The sequence below is a fragment of the Lepidochelys kempii genome, chromosome 6, assembly GCF_965140265.1.
Source record: "Lepidochelys kempii isolate rLepKem1 chromosome 6, rLepKem1.hap2, whole genome shotgun sequence".
In the NCBI taxonomy this organism is placed as follows: Eukaryota; Metazoa; Chordata; order Testudines; family Cheloniidae; genus Lepidochelys; species Lepidochelys kempii.
In genome coordinates, this window is record NC_133261.1 from 60,835,635 (window position 1) to 60,854,757 (window position 19,123).

The window sequence follows — 19,123 nt, forward strand, 5'->3', positions numbered from 1 at the left end:
AGAATGAGGTATGGACTATATCAAACACATACATATATATTTATTTAAGTCTGCAGGGACAGAGATCCTTGGATTTGAATTCTCCGTAGAAAAAAGTTGGGGGAAAGGAGGACACAAAAATCCCTTCCCCTGTCTCTGAGCGAAATAGGGCTAATGCTCCAAAATTCACCAGATTTTGTTAAGTGAACTGAGGTGTTGATTTGCAAAAAGAAAAGGAGTACTTGTGGCACCTTAGAGACTAACAAATTTATTTGAGCATAAGCTTTATTTTCCACTGCATGCATCCAATGAAGTGAGCTGTAGCTCACGCAAGCTCATGCTCAAATAAATTTGTTAGTCTCTAAGGTGCCACAAGTACTCCTTTTCTTTTTGTGGATACAGACTAACATGGCTGCTACTCTGAGGTGTTGATTGTATCCCAACAGCAGTTCTACTCTCTGGCTCAAACATTAACCTCTGTTTAACTGTCTGATGCCACAAAAGCCAAGCAGCATCTCTGGTGGAGCTCCTCGTATTCCCTTGGTGAGTGTTGTGGGCACCAGGAAGAGTGATTAATTCCTCAAGTGACCCAAGGTTGCACTCAATCTGCTAGGTCGCTTGCAGACAAAGGCCATAAATCAGAACAGGAGATGAGTGAGCATTATGCAGACATCCCTCATCTTACAGCACCCAGAGCGTGATTAATGGACTGGTTTGCAAGTGATGGGAAGCATGCCTCTGTGATGAACATGCTAAGGACTGAGAACAGAGCTGAGAACATACTATTTAGTTTGGCAAGGACTTTGCAAAGTTGGAGACTACCCAAGTGAGAGACCGTCCACTTTGCATTTCAGGTGCTGGAGTTCTTTTGAGACTGGGGGGAGGGAAGAGAGGAAAACCTAAGTAACTAACAAAGACTGATTATTACGGTTGCTATTTACTCCATGTTTGTAGTTCTGCACTCAAGAGACTGGAAAAGCACCAAGGCCAGATTAAAGGCACAGGCACGATACGCCTGTGCCTGGAGTGACCTGGTTGTATCAGAAATTCAGTTTTACACTTTTTAAAATAAAACTTTCTTTTCTTCAAACCATGAGGACTAGCTTGAAAATGTGCCAGAATGTAACCAAGACAGTGATGTCTACTCGAGCACGCAAACTCTGCTGGAAAGAGCAGCCCTCAGAGCGGTGAATAGCTCCATACATCTAACTGGTGTGTTCGCTTCGAGACCCACTCCTCTGAGAGGTCACCACCACCAGCACTCACAGATGACTCTGTTTTGCAGTAGAAAAGTTTCGCAGGCTCAGTCCGCCAGCCCAAGCATATATACCTCAGATTGGGGGTCAAGCACTGGAGGCTTCCTACCTCTCTGGAGGGGATGGAGGAAGAACTGCCTTTCCTGAGTGGGAGGGGAGCCCCGCTGTTGTTCCTAAGGGGCCCAGAGCTGTGGGAGAGCTGCTCAGGGATCACGTCAACGTGTGCCCAGAGCCCCAGCCTTGTCTGAACTCAGCCCCACGAGACATTTTATAAATAAAAAACAGGTCTATGGACCTTCTGACAGCATCTAGGCCACTTACCCCAGCTTTTCCCTGGGAGGGAATTTCAATTCGATAGAATTCAAAACAAAAAAAATTTGTCACTTTCTTGGCAGATAATAAACCCTGCTTGCTCCCTGGACTTCAGTTCCAGCAGGTGCTTTCTCAAGAAAAACAGTGGGAACAATTACACCAGCGCAAAGGCAGCTATTTCGAGCAATCTGTTAAATATGTATGTTGAGGGGGGGAGGGGTGGGGGGAGAATCTTTAAAATGCATGTTAGTTACTCAACAGACCAGAATGGTTCAACTGGAGAAAGCCAGAGTCATAGCTATTTTGGTTAAATTCATATTTATTGAGGTCTCTCTCCATTCGCTCATGCTCAGAGCCGGCCTGGGCTCAAGGCCCTGGGGAATCAGTGCTCAGCTGTAACTTCTCCAGTCAGGAAGCCAGTCTAGAGGAGTCAGGGTATTGCTTTCCAAGAGATGCAAGATATTTGCCTTTCCTTTTCCCCCTTTATAATTAATCTGAGAATGGACTATCTAGTTTAGTTTATGAAAAACGTAAATCTGGATATGTTAAGCAAGTCATGTGTTTGATTCAGCTGACCTTCCAATTTTAATAAATCTGTTTAAGATTATTGTTGTATGGGCAATCTCATGCAGACTCCTCAAGGAGAAGAGGACCCATAAACTCAGAGGAGGTGCTGATGGGTTTCCCACAGCTTCCAGAACCTACATCCCCTCTTAATCTTAGTCAAGGGGCTTGGACAGAGGCTTCCACTCTAAGTGGCTTGTATTGCCAACAGTCGGCAAATACGAGGGGAGAAGCAAAAAGGCCCAGGTGGAGACTAGAGCTAGGGGGTAGGTTACAGGCCACTTTCCCCAAATTCACACATGTCTAAGTACATCATTTGGGGAAGGTTTCACTTGCTCATCAATCCTGTGCAACTCTTGTCCTTTGAAAGGGAAAGGAATGTTGGAGATTTAAGATAGTAAGGTAGTGGGGCTGATCTATATTACATGAACAGAATTTGGCACAGATCAGAGAGTTAACTCCAAAGAGGGCCGGTCAGACCTTTTCAAATTCAATGCACATACGAAGCACAGCCAAATCTGCTCTCCATCCAAGAAGGATAATTGGGGCAATTTGGATCAGTTTATAATGTATTAATTTGGCCTCAGGTAGGGGAGAAGATTCGTGCTAATCACAAGAGGTTGGAAAGTCCAGGTTTCTCATTCTATCAAAGGGGAAGTTTTGACAGCCTGAGCTTATTCTTCCACTCACTGCAAGAGCTGATGGAGGAAGATTGTCAGCATGGAGATCTATTGAGGAAGCCTGCCCTACCAGAAGAAAGAGGAGAAGGGGGAAGAGCCTGTGCGAGTGGGCCCTTTCTCACAAATCTGGAAACAAGAGCATAGATGGGAACAAGCCCAGCTTTTAGATACACAAGAGCAACTCTGCAGCAGGAACCGAGAGTAACCCCTATTAGTCATTGTTACAGGGAGGGAGAATCAGTTTTTCCCACCAACCCTCCATAATAAAGAATCAGAGTAAAGAGCAGCAGCAGTTTATTCCTAAAATAGGAAGCTACAGTGGGTGCAAGGAAGCTTGCGTAAGAACAGTTTCACTTAGAATGGTGAGTCAAAACTGAAACAATTGGGAGAGGGGCAGACCTGATCTTTCCCCATCAGCAATGATGCACCACCACAGTGGGGGTGGACTGGCCTAGTTGGGGGTGGACTGGCCTATGGAACATGCTGGCATTTCTTTGGTAGTCTCAGAATAGCTAAGTTTGGCACTTGACATCTCATGAGCAGGGACTCTTGATTGCTCCAAACTGGGGCAATGCAGGAATTCAACAGTTCCAGGGGCTTGAGAAATAGGTTACTTGTAAGCATGAGGAAATCTGGAGATGGAGGAGGGCTGCAGGTTGGAAACAGTTAATAGAACAGAGTTAAAACAAAGGTGTAACTAAATGAGAGCATACTACAAGAGTGAAATGGGCACAAAGTTGGAAAGGGTAATGAACAGTGTGACTGCAGATTAGGATAGGGTTTCCAAATATTGTGTTCTCTCTTCCTCTCTCATCTATTTAGAATGTAAGCTCTTCGATGCAGGGATCTGTTTTATTTTTGTATTGTTTACTATGGCTCTCTGCGAACATGCTTATGTATGAGCATCCTTAGTAAGTTAAGTTTCTAGTACTTATGCAAACAAAAGCTTCCAAACGTGATCCAACGCAGCTCAGAGTGGTATGGATGGTCCATTCCTATAAAGTAGTAGTTGACTCTGAAGTCTAATGACCATTTAAACATCAGCATTCTAGAGTGATTAACTTCTCCATAGTTAAGGTTACAATGAAAGTGCCACTATGAACCCAATTCTGGTCCTACTTTTCTCAAATCTACAATAATACTGGCTTCAGAAGTGTAAGTTAAACCAAGGCCAAGGTGGAACTTCACCACCAAACCTGATGAAAACACAAATTTATAACTAACATTTGGGGCTCAGAACTCTAGGCCCCTTTCAGTACAACATCTATGCAACTGGCTGTGGCAACAATTGGGAGTGCAAGAGTCCAGCGTTCACCATACAGGCATCCAGGGACTGCCCATTTCAGGAGGCTGCTTACTATAAAGAAGGGGGTGAACTACTGTTATTTATTATTTCTATAATCATCTTCCAAGGAAAAGAAAACACAGAGAAAGGCAGCGGAGGGGGGTTAACCGAAAAAAGAGTAAAACAGCTAGCTAAAACTTGGCCAGAGAATTGCAGCAGCTCAGGGAAGAGGAGGGCTACAGAGGAAATTAAAAATAGAACTGAAGGGAGGAGAGAGGCTAAGGCTTTGTCTACACTGCACTTTCGTTGGTAAAACTTTTGTTGTCAGGGGGCATGAAGAAAAAAACACCCCCAAATGACAAAAGTTTTACCGACGAAAAGCATCGGTATGGACAGTGCTTTGTCGGCGGGAGAGCTCTGTCCTGCTGACAAAGAGCGGCTACACAGCACAACTTTTAGCAACACAGCTGTAGCAGCACGGCTGTGTAGTGTAGACATAGCCTTAGCTGAAAGACAAAAGCTGAAGAGGGCAAAAAAAGTGGGAAATTAAAAATGATCCTACATCAAGGGGAGGACAGGAAGACTGTGAGAGGAAGGGAAAGTGAATCCACCTCACCCCCCCTCCAACTTTCTGTGGGGGTTCCATGGGGATCTCTCCTTGGTCCCCTTCTCTTCTCCCTCTATGCCTTACTCCGAGTAATCTCATCCACAAACAAATTCATCTATGCCGAACTCACAGATCTAACTCTCTACTGCCGACCTGTCCAAGCTAAAATCTTGCCCTGTCTCTTTCATATCTCTTTGTCCCATATCTAACTCAAGCTTAGCATAGCTAAAACAGAGCTCTTCATCTTCACCCCCAACCTCTCTGCCTTGTCACTGTTCTCAATTACTGTCAACACAACCACCACCCTGTCTGTAACCTGGGCATCATCTTTGATTTAGACCTCTGGCTAGGTCCTCATATGCATGCTACATCTAAATCTTAGTGATTCTTTCTGCATAACATTTATAAGTTACGGCCATCCCTATCCATCCACACAGCTAAAACTGATCCAGGCTCTCACTATCTCTATTATTGCAACATCCTTCTCTTTGCCCTTGACAGATGCAATCTTGCCCCCACTTATATCCACTCACAATGCTGCTTCAAAGATAGTTTTCTTAGCTTATCACTTTAAGCATGTCATCCCTCCCTTTGAATCTCACCACAGGTTCCTCCTCCTTTCTCACATCAAACTGTCTTCACTGTCAAGGAAGCCCTTCACAGCCCATCCCCACCCTAACTCATTCACTATTGAAATGTCAAGTCCTGTCTCCAATCAACCCAGGTGCCACCCTCCATTACCCACCCCTGCTCAATTTTTCCAACAAGCACCTTCCTGGTTTCTACTATGCTGCCCCTCACATTTGAGAGAAACTCCCCCTAAACATCCACAAAGTTACCTCAGCCTTCTTCAGATCCCTCCTTAAAACTCTCCTTTGTGTGATACTTACACAAAAAAACTGGACAACTGTTAGGCCTCTAGTGTGCTGAGACCACTCACCACTGCCCGTCATGTTGACTATACTCCTATGGTTTCCTTGTACTCCTGTGTGTGTTTATCTTTTGTTTGACAGCTCCACATACAGCAGCTAGCAGTGCACACTGCTTTACCCCTCCCTCTCCGGTCACAAGGCGAAGGGCCACCTCTCCCCATATTACAGCTTTGCACAACTGGTAAGTTTTGCCTTTTTTGAAGCATTCTGCAGTGGGTTCAGCTGGAAACAGAATAGCAGACTGTAGTGCTTATGGTTTGTCTAATCATTCCTAAAACAGCAAATCCAAAATGTGAGAAAGCTTGATCTTGTGGGTAAGGCACTGGAATGGAACTCGAAGATCTGGATCCATTTTCCTGTTTGATCTTGGGCACATCTTTCAGTACAGGGATTCTAAAACGGGGTTGGGACTGCTCAGGGGGTCGTGAGGTTATTACCTGGGGAGTCGCGAGCTGCCAACCTCCACCCCAAACCCCACTTTGCCTCCAGCATTTATAATGGTGTTAAATATATTAAAAAGTGTTTTTAATTTATTGGGGGGGGTCTCACTCAGAGGCTTGCTATGTGAAAGGGGTCACCAGTACAAAAGTTTGAAAACCACTGATTTAGTATCTGTGCCTCAGTTCCCCACCTATAAAATGGGGATACGATATTATTACTTCCTTTCTTCCACTCTTTGTCTTTCTTGCCTATTCAGTTTATAGGCTCTCACTAGGTGTTCGTACAGCACACGGCATTTAGCACAATGGTGCCCTGACATCAGTTGATACTTGCGTCCATAGATATATAGAGGTGTCAACTACAAGCCACAGCTTGATCGGAGTGGTCTGATCATTGGCATCAAGCATTACATGATGGGACTCAGACTCTACTGGCTTTGCCTCCATATCAAGGTGTAAAAGAGTGACTGTATTCTGCTCCATTTTATGTATAATAGTTACCCTTGGTTGGGTAAAAGCAGGATTGCTCCCTCTCTATCAATTTGGCTTAAACACCAGACTGCTCCTAGCCTGAGACAATCATTGCCTTATCTGCAGTTTGGGCTTGAGAAGTGAGGTGGAAGAATTGCTTGCTTATTTTTAACATAAATGTACCCCGAGGCTAGAGACATGAGAGGCATGCCTACAGATCTACGTAATTGTTCAAGACAGACTTGGCAAGGAGAATATTTACAACTCCGTTTAAAAGGTGACTAGCCAGCCTCTATCACAAGCTGCCAGGCATTCCTCAGACAAGAGGAAAAAATCACTTAACATGGATTATAGAGCAGTCTCCTAGGGAAGGAGTGAAAGCTATTTAAAGTGAGCAAAGCCCTAGAGAATACAGACTATAGGGACACGCTTGCCCTGCCCTCAGGGCCAGGGGTGTGGCGGGCACGACAAATTAAATGGCACTGGATGGGGTTTTTTTTGTAGTTCTAACTCACTTTATTCTATGAGCCCACTTTCATTAAAGAAGCAAAGCACTTGCTTCTTCCTTGTAGCCTAGGGTGACCAGATAGCAAGCGTAAAATCGGGATGGGGGCGAGGGGGGTAACAGGCGCCTTTTTAAGACAAAGCCCTGAGTATCGAGACTGTCCCTATAAAATCTGGTCACCCTATTGATCTCCCAACAGAGCCTTCACATACAAGCCAACACCACACATTCCTTCCCACTCCCTATCCATGACACACATTTTCCCCATAGATTTTTTTTCTCTACTGTAATGGGAAACACTTGCAAACCCATATAACTGAGAACAGAAGCTGTAATTTAGGACTCAGGGAAAAGGAGTCTCAAACCACATTTTCTTCTTTTCTACAGGCATTCAAAGAGACATTTGGATACTGTAATGAGCTGCAGGAAAGCAGTGAGCAGCAGCAACATTACCCCCTTGTGGCAGGAAGGCAATATGGAAACCAAATAAAGTCTAGGAAATCTAAAGGGAAACTAGATGGATGAGATGTTTCTTTGCAGATCTCAAGGCATAAAAGACATTTGCAGACAGGAATCTGCATGTTCCTGAGGGGAGCACAGAAAACATGGGAACTGGGAGACATGGGCAGAAGAGTCAGTACTCTCAAGCCAGCACATGACTCTCTCTAACTCGTTCCCACATCTTCTCATCCCCCAATACTGCTCCTGAGCTCTGCACAGCACCGCCAGAAGCAGCAGACAAAGCTTAAGAGGGTTTGGCTTCATCTCCCATCAGGAACATGAAAAGCATTCACAGCTGTCCCATAGAAAGGGAAAGACACACATTGGCAAAACACTTGTGGGGAGTGCAGGCAGTTAATGCACTGAACTTCATGCTCGTATTTACTTTCGCATCCGAGCTCAAGCAGCACTGGTGTCACAATCCGGACCACAGCCACTTGGTGCCTAAAGCACTGGCCGAATGGAGAGGACAAAATCTTATCCAAAACCCAGGTGGATTGGTTTAAATCAGTGTTTTAAACCACCAATTTTAATCATGACATAAATCAGCAAGCAGGAAACCTTGATTTAAATAATCAATCAATCTTGTTTTGCATATGTACTTTAGTTTCCTAAAGAAAATTCATTCTCATTGGTTGGTATAATTTGGTATTTCTTTTTGTTAACCCGCAGACTATGCTATATCTATACACACTTAAGTAATTATACAGCTTATCCATATTCTTAAATTTTACATGTTTTATGTTAGAAAAGGGTGAATGACGTATTTCTAATTTACTAGATGATTATGGTCTTTTATTTGTGGTCAGTGTCAAGCTGTAATTGGAAATTTGAATTCCATCAAGAATGCACAAGAGCAGCATTCTTAAGTTATTAGTTAAACAAAATTACCTTAAATGTGCTGATATAAAAGAAAAATATTTATCAAAATATATTTTGCATTTAACACTAACTGCTTAAACAAAGGAAGTACAGTAGAACCCCATTTATCCAAACCTCCATTACCTGGCTCTCCATATTAACTGAACCAAGCTGACCACTGAAGCCCCGCCACCTAGGGCTGAAGCTCTTTGCCCATTCTCCTAATTATCCGGATTTTTGATTATGCAATGTTTCCCAATTAGATCAGATAAATGGGGTTCTACTGTATTATCTGTAGTTAGTGAAACTGATTGGTTTTAGTCATTATGTTCTTCAAAATTTAGAACTAGTAGATCTTATCCTCTCCTACCTTGTGTTTATTAAAACTGGAAGAGGAAAACAAGCTTTCCTGCTTCTTCAGCTGGCAATTTAATTGGTTTCTCAACTCTGAATGAGCTAGTCATTGAACTGAACTAGTTGAAGAAAATACTCTGCACCTGCAGAAGCAGCTACTGTGCCAAATGCTGATTTAGCACTTCAACAAACTGTTTCCAGGTTTTTAACCAGTGACTTCCACTAGTTTAATGGTTTGACTTTCTTTAAAACTTCAAATATGTGCTGCTTGAATATTTTTAAATTTAATTTAAGTGATGTCAATAAAAATGTAAATGTAGGCCTTAACATGGAGTGACAATTTCAAATAGGTTTATTTTTGAAAAGATGCATTTTCAAAAATCCAACTTTTAAATTTATTTTAACCAGCCTGTCTAGACCGCCCCTCTCCAGAGTCTGCCTACAGTTGCAGTTATCTTCATACACGCAACGTCCACAGATAAAAGCAAGTCTCTCCCTCCCACCTTAATCTGATCAACTCTGCAGTCTAAGCAGGCGGCTTATTTTACACAAGAGTCTGAGATGTCACATATTGCTGGCTTCTCTAACACAAACCCAGATTCAAGCTTCAGGAAAAGCTGGAAGGAGTGTGAATAGATCCCCCAAGTCACAAACCATCCCAATGTGTGGCTGAACCTTTATCTGGGTCAGTGAGACTGCTGGGGGTTTAGCTAGATTTGACAACTCATTTTTCCTCATGACATCTCTTATTTTCTCTTTCTGTAATCTCCAATCTATTCACCTTCCAAACTCCCTACTTGCCAAAACAAACAGCTGAGTGAGGGAAAACTTATGCTCCCTCTTCTAACACAGGGAAAGGAATTAATTATGCCAAGGTCTGAGGGGGCATGACTAAGAGGAGTGGGGAAAAAAAACTTGGGCTGAATAACAGACCAAGTTTCTTAATGGTAGGATCTAGACAATGAAAAAAAAAAAGTTTCCTCTTGGGCCTGGTCTTCACTACCAAATTAGGCTGATGTAAGGCAGCTTATGTCAATCTAATTCTATCAGTGTCCACATTCTAGCCTTGCTCCCACTGAAGTAAGTGCTTTACTACACTGATATAACAACTCCACCTCCACCAGAGGGGTAGAGCTTATGTCGTAGTAGGTAGGGTGATGCAGTGTCCTTGTAGACACTGTGGGTTACTTACATCCGTGGTTGGCTGTCATTCTTGTCAATTTCATAGCTCCAGCCTGGCTCACAGCTTGGGCTGTCATCCTGGGGCAGGTGAGGGGCTCCCCACTGTGAGCCAAGTTGGGCTTTCCCCGGGCTCCCCACTCCAAGCTGGGTTGCCCCCAAGCTCCCTGCCTGCACCAAGGCTCCCCACTGGACTCCTGGAGGAGGCAGGGGTAGCCGAGAGCCCGAGGTAGCAGTCGGGCTCTCAGCAGGGTGCTGTGCATGGAGTTGGGAGCCCTGGCTCTCAGCCCCCTACACGGCCCCTCTTAAGTCAGTGGAAGTGCTGGTGAGGATAAGCATCATTGACAGAAGGAGGGTAGTATGGACATGAACCACCACAGTAATTACTGCAGTGGCTAGAAGTTGACCTAACATAGGTCGACTTAAGTTTGCAGTGTAGACATGCCCATGGAAGGGATGAAGCACCAACACAGGAGTCAATTCAAACTGGACTGGCTGGCTCAGCTCACCGGTCATGGGATAAAGCGCCTGTTTCATCTATAGACTGCTAGTCCAAATCCAGCCAAGATAGGTAAACCACAATCAGACTCATGATGGTTGATCATGTGAGGAGTAGCCAAAGGCGCCATGGAGACTGAGGGTTTTTTTGGTTTGTTTTTCTACTCTTCTTAGGATTGGTCTCACTAGGTCAGGTTTGAGGCAAAATGGCAGGGGACAGCACATGGCAGAAGCTTTTCCTAGAACAGAAGCAGCAGGGCAAGCAGACTTTGGCCTTGGAGGTCATCAAGCCAGCACCTTACACCAGCATCAAATTCACATGAAAATCTTTAAACAAAACTATTGTATACAAAACTCTGAAGATGAGACCAAAAGGGACATTTCAGTACAGCCAAAGGTTTATCAGATTCAAAGAAGGATTAGACAATTATATAAACAGCTAGATCATCAATTACATCAAACAAAGAAATAAGGGGGAATATAAACCCTTCTAATTCAGGGAATAAAAGACAACCACTAACTGATGAGGAGGGCCCTACCAAATTCACAGTCCATTTTGGTCAATTTCATGGTAATAGGATTTTTCAAATTGTAAATTTCATGATTTCAGCTATTTAAATCTGAAATTTCAGGGTGTTGTCATTTTAGGGGTCCTGACTCAAAGGAGTTGTGTGTGTGTGGGGGGGAGGGTTTGCAATGTTAGTGTGGGGGGGGTTGCAGTACTGCAGCTACCATGACCTCTGTACTGCCTTCAGAGCTGGGCAGCTGGAGCGTGGTGGCTGCTGGCCGGGAGCCCAGCTCCAAAGGCAGAGCCACCGCCAGCAACACCACAGAAGTAAGGATGGTATGGCCACTCTTACTTCTGTGCTGCTTGCTGCAGAGCTGGGCCCTCAGCCAGCAGCTGCCACTCTCTGGCTGCCCAGGTCTAAAGGTGGCAGCACAGAAGTAAGGATGGTATGGTATGGCATTGCCACCCTTACTTCTGCACTGTTGCTGACGGGGCGCTGCCTTCAGAGCTGGGTGCCCGGCTAACAGCCACCACTCTCCGGCTGCCCAGCTCTGAAAGCAGTGCAGAAGTAAGGGTGGCAATATCACAACTCCCCTAAAATAACCTTGTGACCCTCGCTGCAATTCCCTTTTGGGTCAGGACCCCCAATTTGAGAAACGCTGGTCTCCCCTGTAAAATCTGTAAAAGCACACAAAAGACCAGATTTCACAGTCCATGACACATTTTTCATGGCCTTGAATTTGGTAGGGCCCTACTGATGAGGGTTAGGAAGAAACTTCCATAACAGTCCACTCCAAGGATTTCATGCACCGTTCTCTGAAAAATTTGGTACTGCCAACTCTCAGGGACAGGCTATTGGGTTAGATGGACCATCTCCCTCATCCGTTATTGCAGTTTTTAAGTAACAATCCTCCATTGATCTGTCTGATAGGGATGGCTTGAACAGAATTTAATCTGACTTTTCAATCACTAAAATTCTAGAACAAAGAGGCCAATCTTGAGGGTTATCAGGAAGTTAAAAGAGAACAAACTCAACTGTGGCTCAATTATTTTCCCCTTCATTCAGCTTTTGCTAACAACCTCCTTTATCACTTGATACAGTAACGAAGTTCACATGTCAGCACTCAGATACTTCAAAGACTCCCACCACCTTGATATCCAAGACAGGTAGAGAAAATACCTGGTGGAAGTATACATGACAAATATAGTATCTATCAAATGCACTGACCCGGAGAATACTTGAGAAACTGAAGCCCAGATTTCACCCACTACCGTTTAGGGCAGTCAATGACACACTCTCTCTAATCCCCCCTCCAGAATTTTTTTTCCCTCCCAAATTCTTATCATACCATTGAGCTTATCACACAGCAGCTAAAAGTGCAGATCTGAGCCCTGACAGAAGGCCCCCATCAACGCACTTGGAAAGTGAAAGCTGCATGCAACAGTCAGGCTGCCTGTCCTGTCCCATCCTGTCCTGTTGTCATACCAAGCCAAGTGAGAGAGCCAATACACTGTGCTAAATGGAGTTCTCAGCAACATGTCCCTGTTAACAAATGATGCCAGAGCTGTCAGTCAGGGAAAACCTCATTAGATGCTTATTAATGTCCTCATTATTAGCCCAAATTAATTAGCCCAGCACCATCAGAAAAAGCAGAATGTTTCACTCCCGACCTGGCCTAAGGGCAGCAACAGAACCCAGAAAGGGCCAATCTTCATTAATTACTCATTAACTTCTTTGACCCTCTGCAGCAACGACTTCCCTAGCGAGTTACTTCTGTGCCAGACAAGCTAGGCCAAGGAAATCGATCCCACCCACAGATGGTGAATGAAACACACTCCACCTTCTGGTCCTGCTTTATCCTAGGTTTCCTGACAAACTGCATGTAGAACTCGACTGCCCAACAGTGACAGCTGCTGGGGAAAACAGGAAAGTGAACAAAATTATGAGAAACCAACTAACTAGCTAGCACAGGGATTTCTTCTAGCCCTAATCTGCACCTTGATACTTTGTGGTCTCTAGCCACAAACCCAAGTACATTTATTTTGTGAGAACAAGGTGATTGCTATGTATAGCTGTTCTCTTGCTGTTGCAGTCCTCATCCTCCCAGCTCCATTTCAATTCCCACCCCCACTGCTCACTATATTACATAGTTTAGATTACGCGAGCCTCTGTGCAGGAATCTGTTATGGTCTTTGAGGTGTCCTGCACCCCTTTGGAATTGAACCAACTAATGAAAGGGGGCCTAGAATTCAGTTATGAAGAACCTGCATTAGTGCTCCCTGTTCTTGGGCTCTGGTGCTCACCAGACCTGGATGCAGGGAGGTTGGGTGGGGGTCCATCCTATGACTGGAAAGGGCAAATTAGTGGGTGAGCATTAGCTGGCTTGCCACTGTTCTGAATAGGAATATATTTGTAAATTTGGGGATGGTGAATGGGGGGGAGGGGGAAGAGGAGTGGGGTATTTGTAGGATGCCCACCCCACTCTGGGGTTACCCTTTTTTTTGGTAACAAGATTTTATGAAACTTCCTTGATTTAACAGCCAAATGGGCTTGTTCCAGCCTAACTACATAAAGCATTTAATGCTGATTTATACCCACTGTTCAGCCAATCCAGCACTCTGGCCCCACTGTTTTATGGTTCACATTCACTTCCTGTTAAGTGTGAATGAACCCACAAGAACAGCCCTGAAGGAGAAAGAGTCTCATGGCAGATGCAGGAGACAGGGACATACAAGAAAGCACGGTACCTAGTTTGGCGTCTTAGCAGTGTCTTCTAACAGGAGCTGAGCCAGGGCTCCTTGCCATAGGAATCCCATGGAATGAATTCCAAAGCAAGCCCAAGCATTAGACTGCTTACTCCAAATTCATTTACCTTGGCAAGAAGCATCTGTTTGCACAGGTGAATGACTGACTGGGTGACTGACTGTGCACAGCTGCTACAGCCACAGTGCAGCAGTAACAACCATCTGTGACAGCTCAAACAGCCCAAATTGAAGCACAGGAATCAGAGATGAAAAAGATTTAAGAGGTCACAACTAATCCCCCCCGGGAACCAGAGCAGGATTGCTCTCTATGGTGTGTGCTCCAGTGCAGTTTTAAGTGACACATTAGGAGGCTCAAAATCCCTCCCCTTGGAAGGACTATAGAACAGCTTATTACATCTCATTGCCAGAGTGTTCTGAGAGCCTTTTTTTTTTTTTTTTTTAATTTCACCTCATTACTTCTACTGACACACCACTGAATTGGCCCAGAGAACAGATACTAAGATAGTTAGAAGAAAAGGAGTACTTGTGGCACCTTAGAGACTAATAGATGTATTTGAGCATAAGCTTTCGTGAGCTACAGCTCACTTCACTGGATGTAGCTCACAAAAGCTTATATTCAAATACATCTGTTAGTCTCTAAGGTGCCACAAGTACTCCTTTTCTATTTGCAAATACAGACCAACACGGCTGCTACTCTGAAACCTGTTAAGATAGTTAGCTGTACAGTGGAGGTATTATGAGAGGGGAATTATTTGGCCAAGAAAGGAGATGAGTAAAACACACCTGAGTGTCGGTTTCAAAGTTATAATGTTGTAACAAAAACAAGTCAATCCGGTCTTTTTTCCCTTCTGTCCTATGAGACCAGAGGGCATTTACTTAAAATCAAGGACCAGTAAATTTAGACCAAGAAAGGAAGTAACCATCATCATGCAGTCAACTTGTGGGAGTCACTCATATAGACAGTCAAAAACTGGGGCAGAGATTAGAAAGAGCAGACTAATTTCATCACCACTACCACCTGCTATACAAATAAACAATTGAGATAATCACAGCTCCTGCTTCTGAGAATAAGCTGATTACCTGCGGAGAGAAGGAAAAGAAGAGGATTTCCTTCCATCAAACATCCCTATGAACAATACTGCTCAGCTGGTTACATGCACCAAAGTAGGAGATTTCACCTTTCTCTAAAAGCATCAGGCAATAGCCATTGTTGGAGAAAGGATTAGACAAGCTTCCTCTGAAGTGGCTGGTACAAGCCATTGACAGACAGGATGCCAAACTAGATGGACCATCGGTCTGACCCAACATGGCAACTCCTGTGTAATATATCAGAGTGGCTGGACCAACAATCGGAGCCAGCACAGACAGTGTCTGAAGTGCAGATTCAGCTGAGCTGCTCTGCTCCACTTGCCACATCTGAAGTCTGTAAGACACTCACTTTCTAGTACAGCAAATACTACATTTGGGGGTGATTAATATGACCCTCCTGTGCAGAGCACAGATATACTCTCAGGCTGAGCTCTGAATGCCAGATTCAGCATAATGGGCTCTCTGTAAAGGTGCAGGCTCTGAAAATGGTTTTCAGTTACCTACTTGCTCAATGCCACAAGAAGCAGTGTTTCTCATGGTACGAATATGAACTGCATCGGTTTAATAAAGGTCATGTATTCAAAACGAGCCTGGAAGTGCAATCCTCCCCCATTAAGATAAGATATGCTGCTGCAAGGCCCACCCTAATGTAGCTCCAAGATAAAGCCTTCACCTTCCCACCCCTGTGGTTGCAGTCTCTGGGCCCACTCTTCATAGGTCACACTATTCCGAGGAAATAAACTATCACTGCTGTTGTTCATGATTGCTATGTGCCAATCCCCAGGGTGGGCACGGCCCATGCTGCAGTCACCATAGTAGATCGGTTGCATGCTGTAAAGTGGACATTGCAGTACATTCCATGCCCAGACATTCCAAGCAGTGTCTCAGTCAGACCACTCCCGAGAGCACAGTTTGCCCAATAGAATTACTATTCAACATCCTCTCTCCCTGCTCCACCCTCTGGACAGTCCACCCTTCCCTTTAATGGGAAGGATCTCTTCCCTAATCCCTCCCCACAGACACACCTTCAGAAGTTACCTCTGATACAGCAGTAATGCCTACTGAAGATTGTGGGGAAGGGGGATAGTTCATCTTTGAGATCACAGATGGCCAAAGAAATGACCAAATCATGAAAAGGTCTACTCTGGAAGCACCAGGCAGCTCAGACTAGATGGGAAGGGTTTAACAAAAGACTGAAGAGGAAGGCAATGGAAAAAATGCATCTTACCTCCTAAGCGAATCCTCCTCAGAACTTTCCTCAGGCATTTCCTGGCTTAAGGCCTCCTGTGATACATTCCCAGGTCTGCTCGAAGCTGACTGGCTGTAAACTCTCTCCCAGTGCCCTGTCTCCTGGTTAAAGACCACTCCCACAGTCCTTTCCTCCTGTGGGTTGGAAGAGCTTCCCAGCTGCAGCCTGCTAGAGGTAGGAGCTCTGCCCTCGGTTCTCTCTGCAGGCTGCGCCTGGCTGCTGCTTGGTGGCACGCCATCAAATGTGCTTTGGACCTGCCCTGATGGATAGCTGGGTGTGCTTCTTTCCCAGCGTAGTGTGTCATTGTTAAAGGTCAGCAGATTGTGACAGGCGCGACAGCGGTTCAGGTGGCCCCGAGACAAATTGGAATTGTTTTCACTGCTATGTGGAGTCTGCTGGTGGGAGGGACCTGGCCTATCAGGCTCAATGTTGTTGTTGAGCATTTCTTGAGCCTGTTGCGACTGGCTGGGCTCCCCACCAATCCCTTGATCTAGCTCTTGAAGTCTGTCGTACTCCAAGAAGAACCGTCTCAAGTCACACTGGAGCTCATTGCGGATGCTGGCTGGATTGCTTGGGCCAGCACTACCACTGCTGTCTGCTTCAGCCCCTGGTGCCAGGAAGCCCCTCCCTTCTGTAGCAGATGTATACACCGAGGACTGGGAACCTCCCTCCTGCTGTCTGAGCACTGACAGCAAACTCACTGAAGAGGCACTGGTTCTAGGTGGAGGCATGGCTTCCAACTCCGAGCGAGAGCCCATGTTCAGCACTGTTCTAGTCCAGTCGGACCCTCCTAAGCCAGATGCCATCTCTCTCGCAGACTGGTACCTGGAGGGATGGCCTGACAAGGGTCCACTGAGGGATCTGCGAGTGGGGCCCAGGCTAAGGTTGCGTAGGGTGTTACCAGCAGTGCTGCTCTGAACAGTGCTGAAAGCAGAAGGCCTGTTAAGCAGACCCTGCTCCTGCTGCGTTGTGGACACCTGCTCTGGGGGTTGGTATGGCTCCGTCTGCACAGAGGAAAAGGAAGTGCCAGTGGCCCCAGAGGAAGTGGAGGGGGCATTTTCCTGGTGCGGGAAGAGAGAAGAAGGAAGTCTTGCACTAGAGCATCGACTGCAAAGGCACAACATCCCCAGGTGCTGACAGCACTCTGTTGTGGGGTAATTGACACGCTCACGGAGCCTGGTGTAGGCTGATGCTCTGGTGTTCTCGCTGGCTGGAGGCAGTGGTGGAGGTGGCGGGGGTGGCGGGGATGGCGTGGCAGAATCTTGCCCAGTGTTTTGCTCTCCCACCTGGATGCTAGAGGAGCGTGAGGACAGCATGTGCAGGAAGTTGTGGAGGAGGGGCGTACGCCTCACAGGCTGAGACTGGAGAATAGAGCGCTGGCGATAATGTGGCATATCTGTGCTATCCACAGGGATCTCCACCTCCTCGTCACTCTGCAAGGGAAATCACCAGAGCTCAGTCACCTCACAGCAGAACCCCACAGTAGTGTTAAAGGGGGCAGGTGATAAAAGCCTGTAGATAGGCATAAAAAAGGACTAGATGTTTGGGGGGGGGGAGGGGAGACATGGAAAATTACAATAGGATCATAAAAGCAACAAGAGGGAAATCAGTGGGGGGAAATCTACTCAACATCTTAGATGTCTATACACAAATGCAAGCAGTGTGGGGAATAAACAGGAAGAACTGGAAGTATTAGTAAATAAGATAAATTAGGATTTAATTGGGTACACTGGGGACACTTAATGGGGTAAATTTCATGACTAGAATATTGAACAGGGGGTATAGCCTGTTCAAGAAGAACAGGCAGGGGAAAAAGGAGGAAGTGTTGCAGTATACATCATGAATATATACACTTGTTCTGAGGTCCAGAAGGAGGTGAGAGGCAGATCAGTTGAAAGTCTGAGTGAAGGTAAAAGGTGGGGAGTGGGGGGGGGGAAGGGAGGGAAGAGAAATAAAGGGTAACATCATGGTAAGGGTCTACTGTAGACCACCAAATCAAGAGGAGGAGGTGGATAAGGTATTTCTAGAACACCACAAATATCCAAAATACAAGACCTGGTAGGAATGGGGGACTTTAACCTCACAGTGAGCTGTTTGAAAACTAATATGGATATTTCCAGCAACTTCTTGGAATGTACCAGGGACAACTTCTTGTTTCAGGAAGTGGAGGAAATAACCAGAACAGTCAATTTAGACTAGATTCTGAGCAGCAGGGAGAAACTGGTTGTGAATCTGAAGGTGGAAGGCAACTTGGGATCAAAGATTTCATGATTATAAAGAAAAGAAGAAGTGACAGCAGAAGAATAAGGACAATGAACTTAAAAAAAAAAAGCAGAATTTAAAAATCTTGGAGCTGGGAAGGCAACGTAAGGAGAGTTGGCAGTTTCTCAAGGAGACAATATTAAAGGCACAACTGCAAACTATCCTGACGTGAAAAAAATTAGGAAGAACAGAAACAGGCCAACATGGTGCTATCAGCAGCTCTTTAATAACCTGAAAACCAAAAAGGAAACTTACAAAAAATAGAAACATGGCTGAATTTCTAAGAAGGAGAAAAGACAATACAACAAGCATAGAAGGACAAAAATTAGAAAGGCTAAGGCACAAAATGAGTTACAGCTAGCAAGGGACATAAAAAGCATATGAAGCTCTTTAAATAAATTAGGCCCAAGAGAAAGATGAAGGAAAGCCTAGGTCCAGTATTTAGTGGAGAAGAGCTAATAACTGATAACATCAAGAAGGCAGAGGTGTTTAATACTTACTCTGCTTCAGTCTGCACTAAAAAAGTTAATGGTGTTATAATAAGGAAGAGCCAGCATGGATTTCTCAAGAAACAAATCATGCCAAACCAAAATTTCCTTCTTTGACATGGTTTCTTTCCATAGTGGACAGGGAGAAGCAGTAGATAGGATATATCTTGATTTTAATAATGCTTTTGGCACAGTCCCACATGACATTCTTATCAGAAAACTAGGGAACATGGTATAGATTAAATTATTATGACGTGGGTGCACAACTGATTGAAAGACTGTACTCAAAGAGTAGTCATCAATAGTTTGCTGTCACACTGGGAGGGCACATCTAGTG

The 19,123-nt window shown here is 45.0% G+C and overlaps 1 protein-coding gene across 5 annotated transcripts in view; it reads right to left on the reverse strand.

Moving 5' to 3' along the window:
- AMBRA1 (autophagy and beclin 1 regulator 1) overlaps positions 1-19,123 on the reverse strand; it is a 197,241-nt gene that overhangs the window by 151,771 nt on the left and 26,347 nt on the right. For all 5 annotated transcript variants that reach the window (XR_012159410.1, XM_073348168.1, XM_073348167.1 and 2 more), the window contains one exon: positions 16,016-17,469. Coding sequence is in view for 4 of the 5 variants with exons in the window: in XM_073348168.1 (XP_073204269.1) it covers positions 16,016-17,469 (1,454 nt within the window). In the remaining variant the exon portion in view is untranslated. The remainder of the gene's footprint in view (positions 1-16,015; positions 17,470-19,123) is intronic.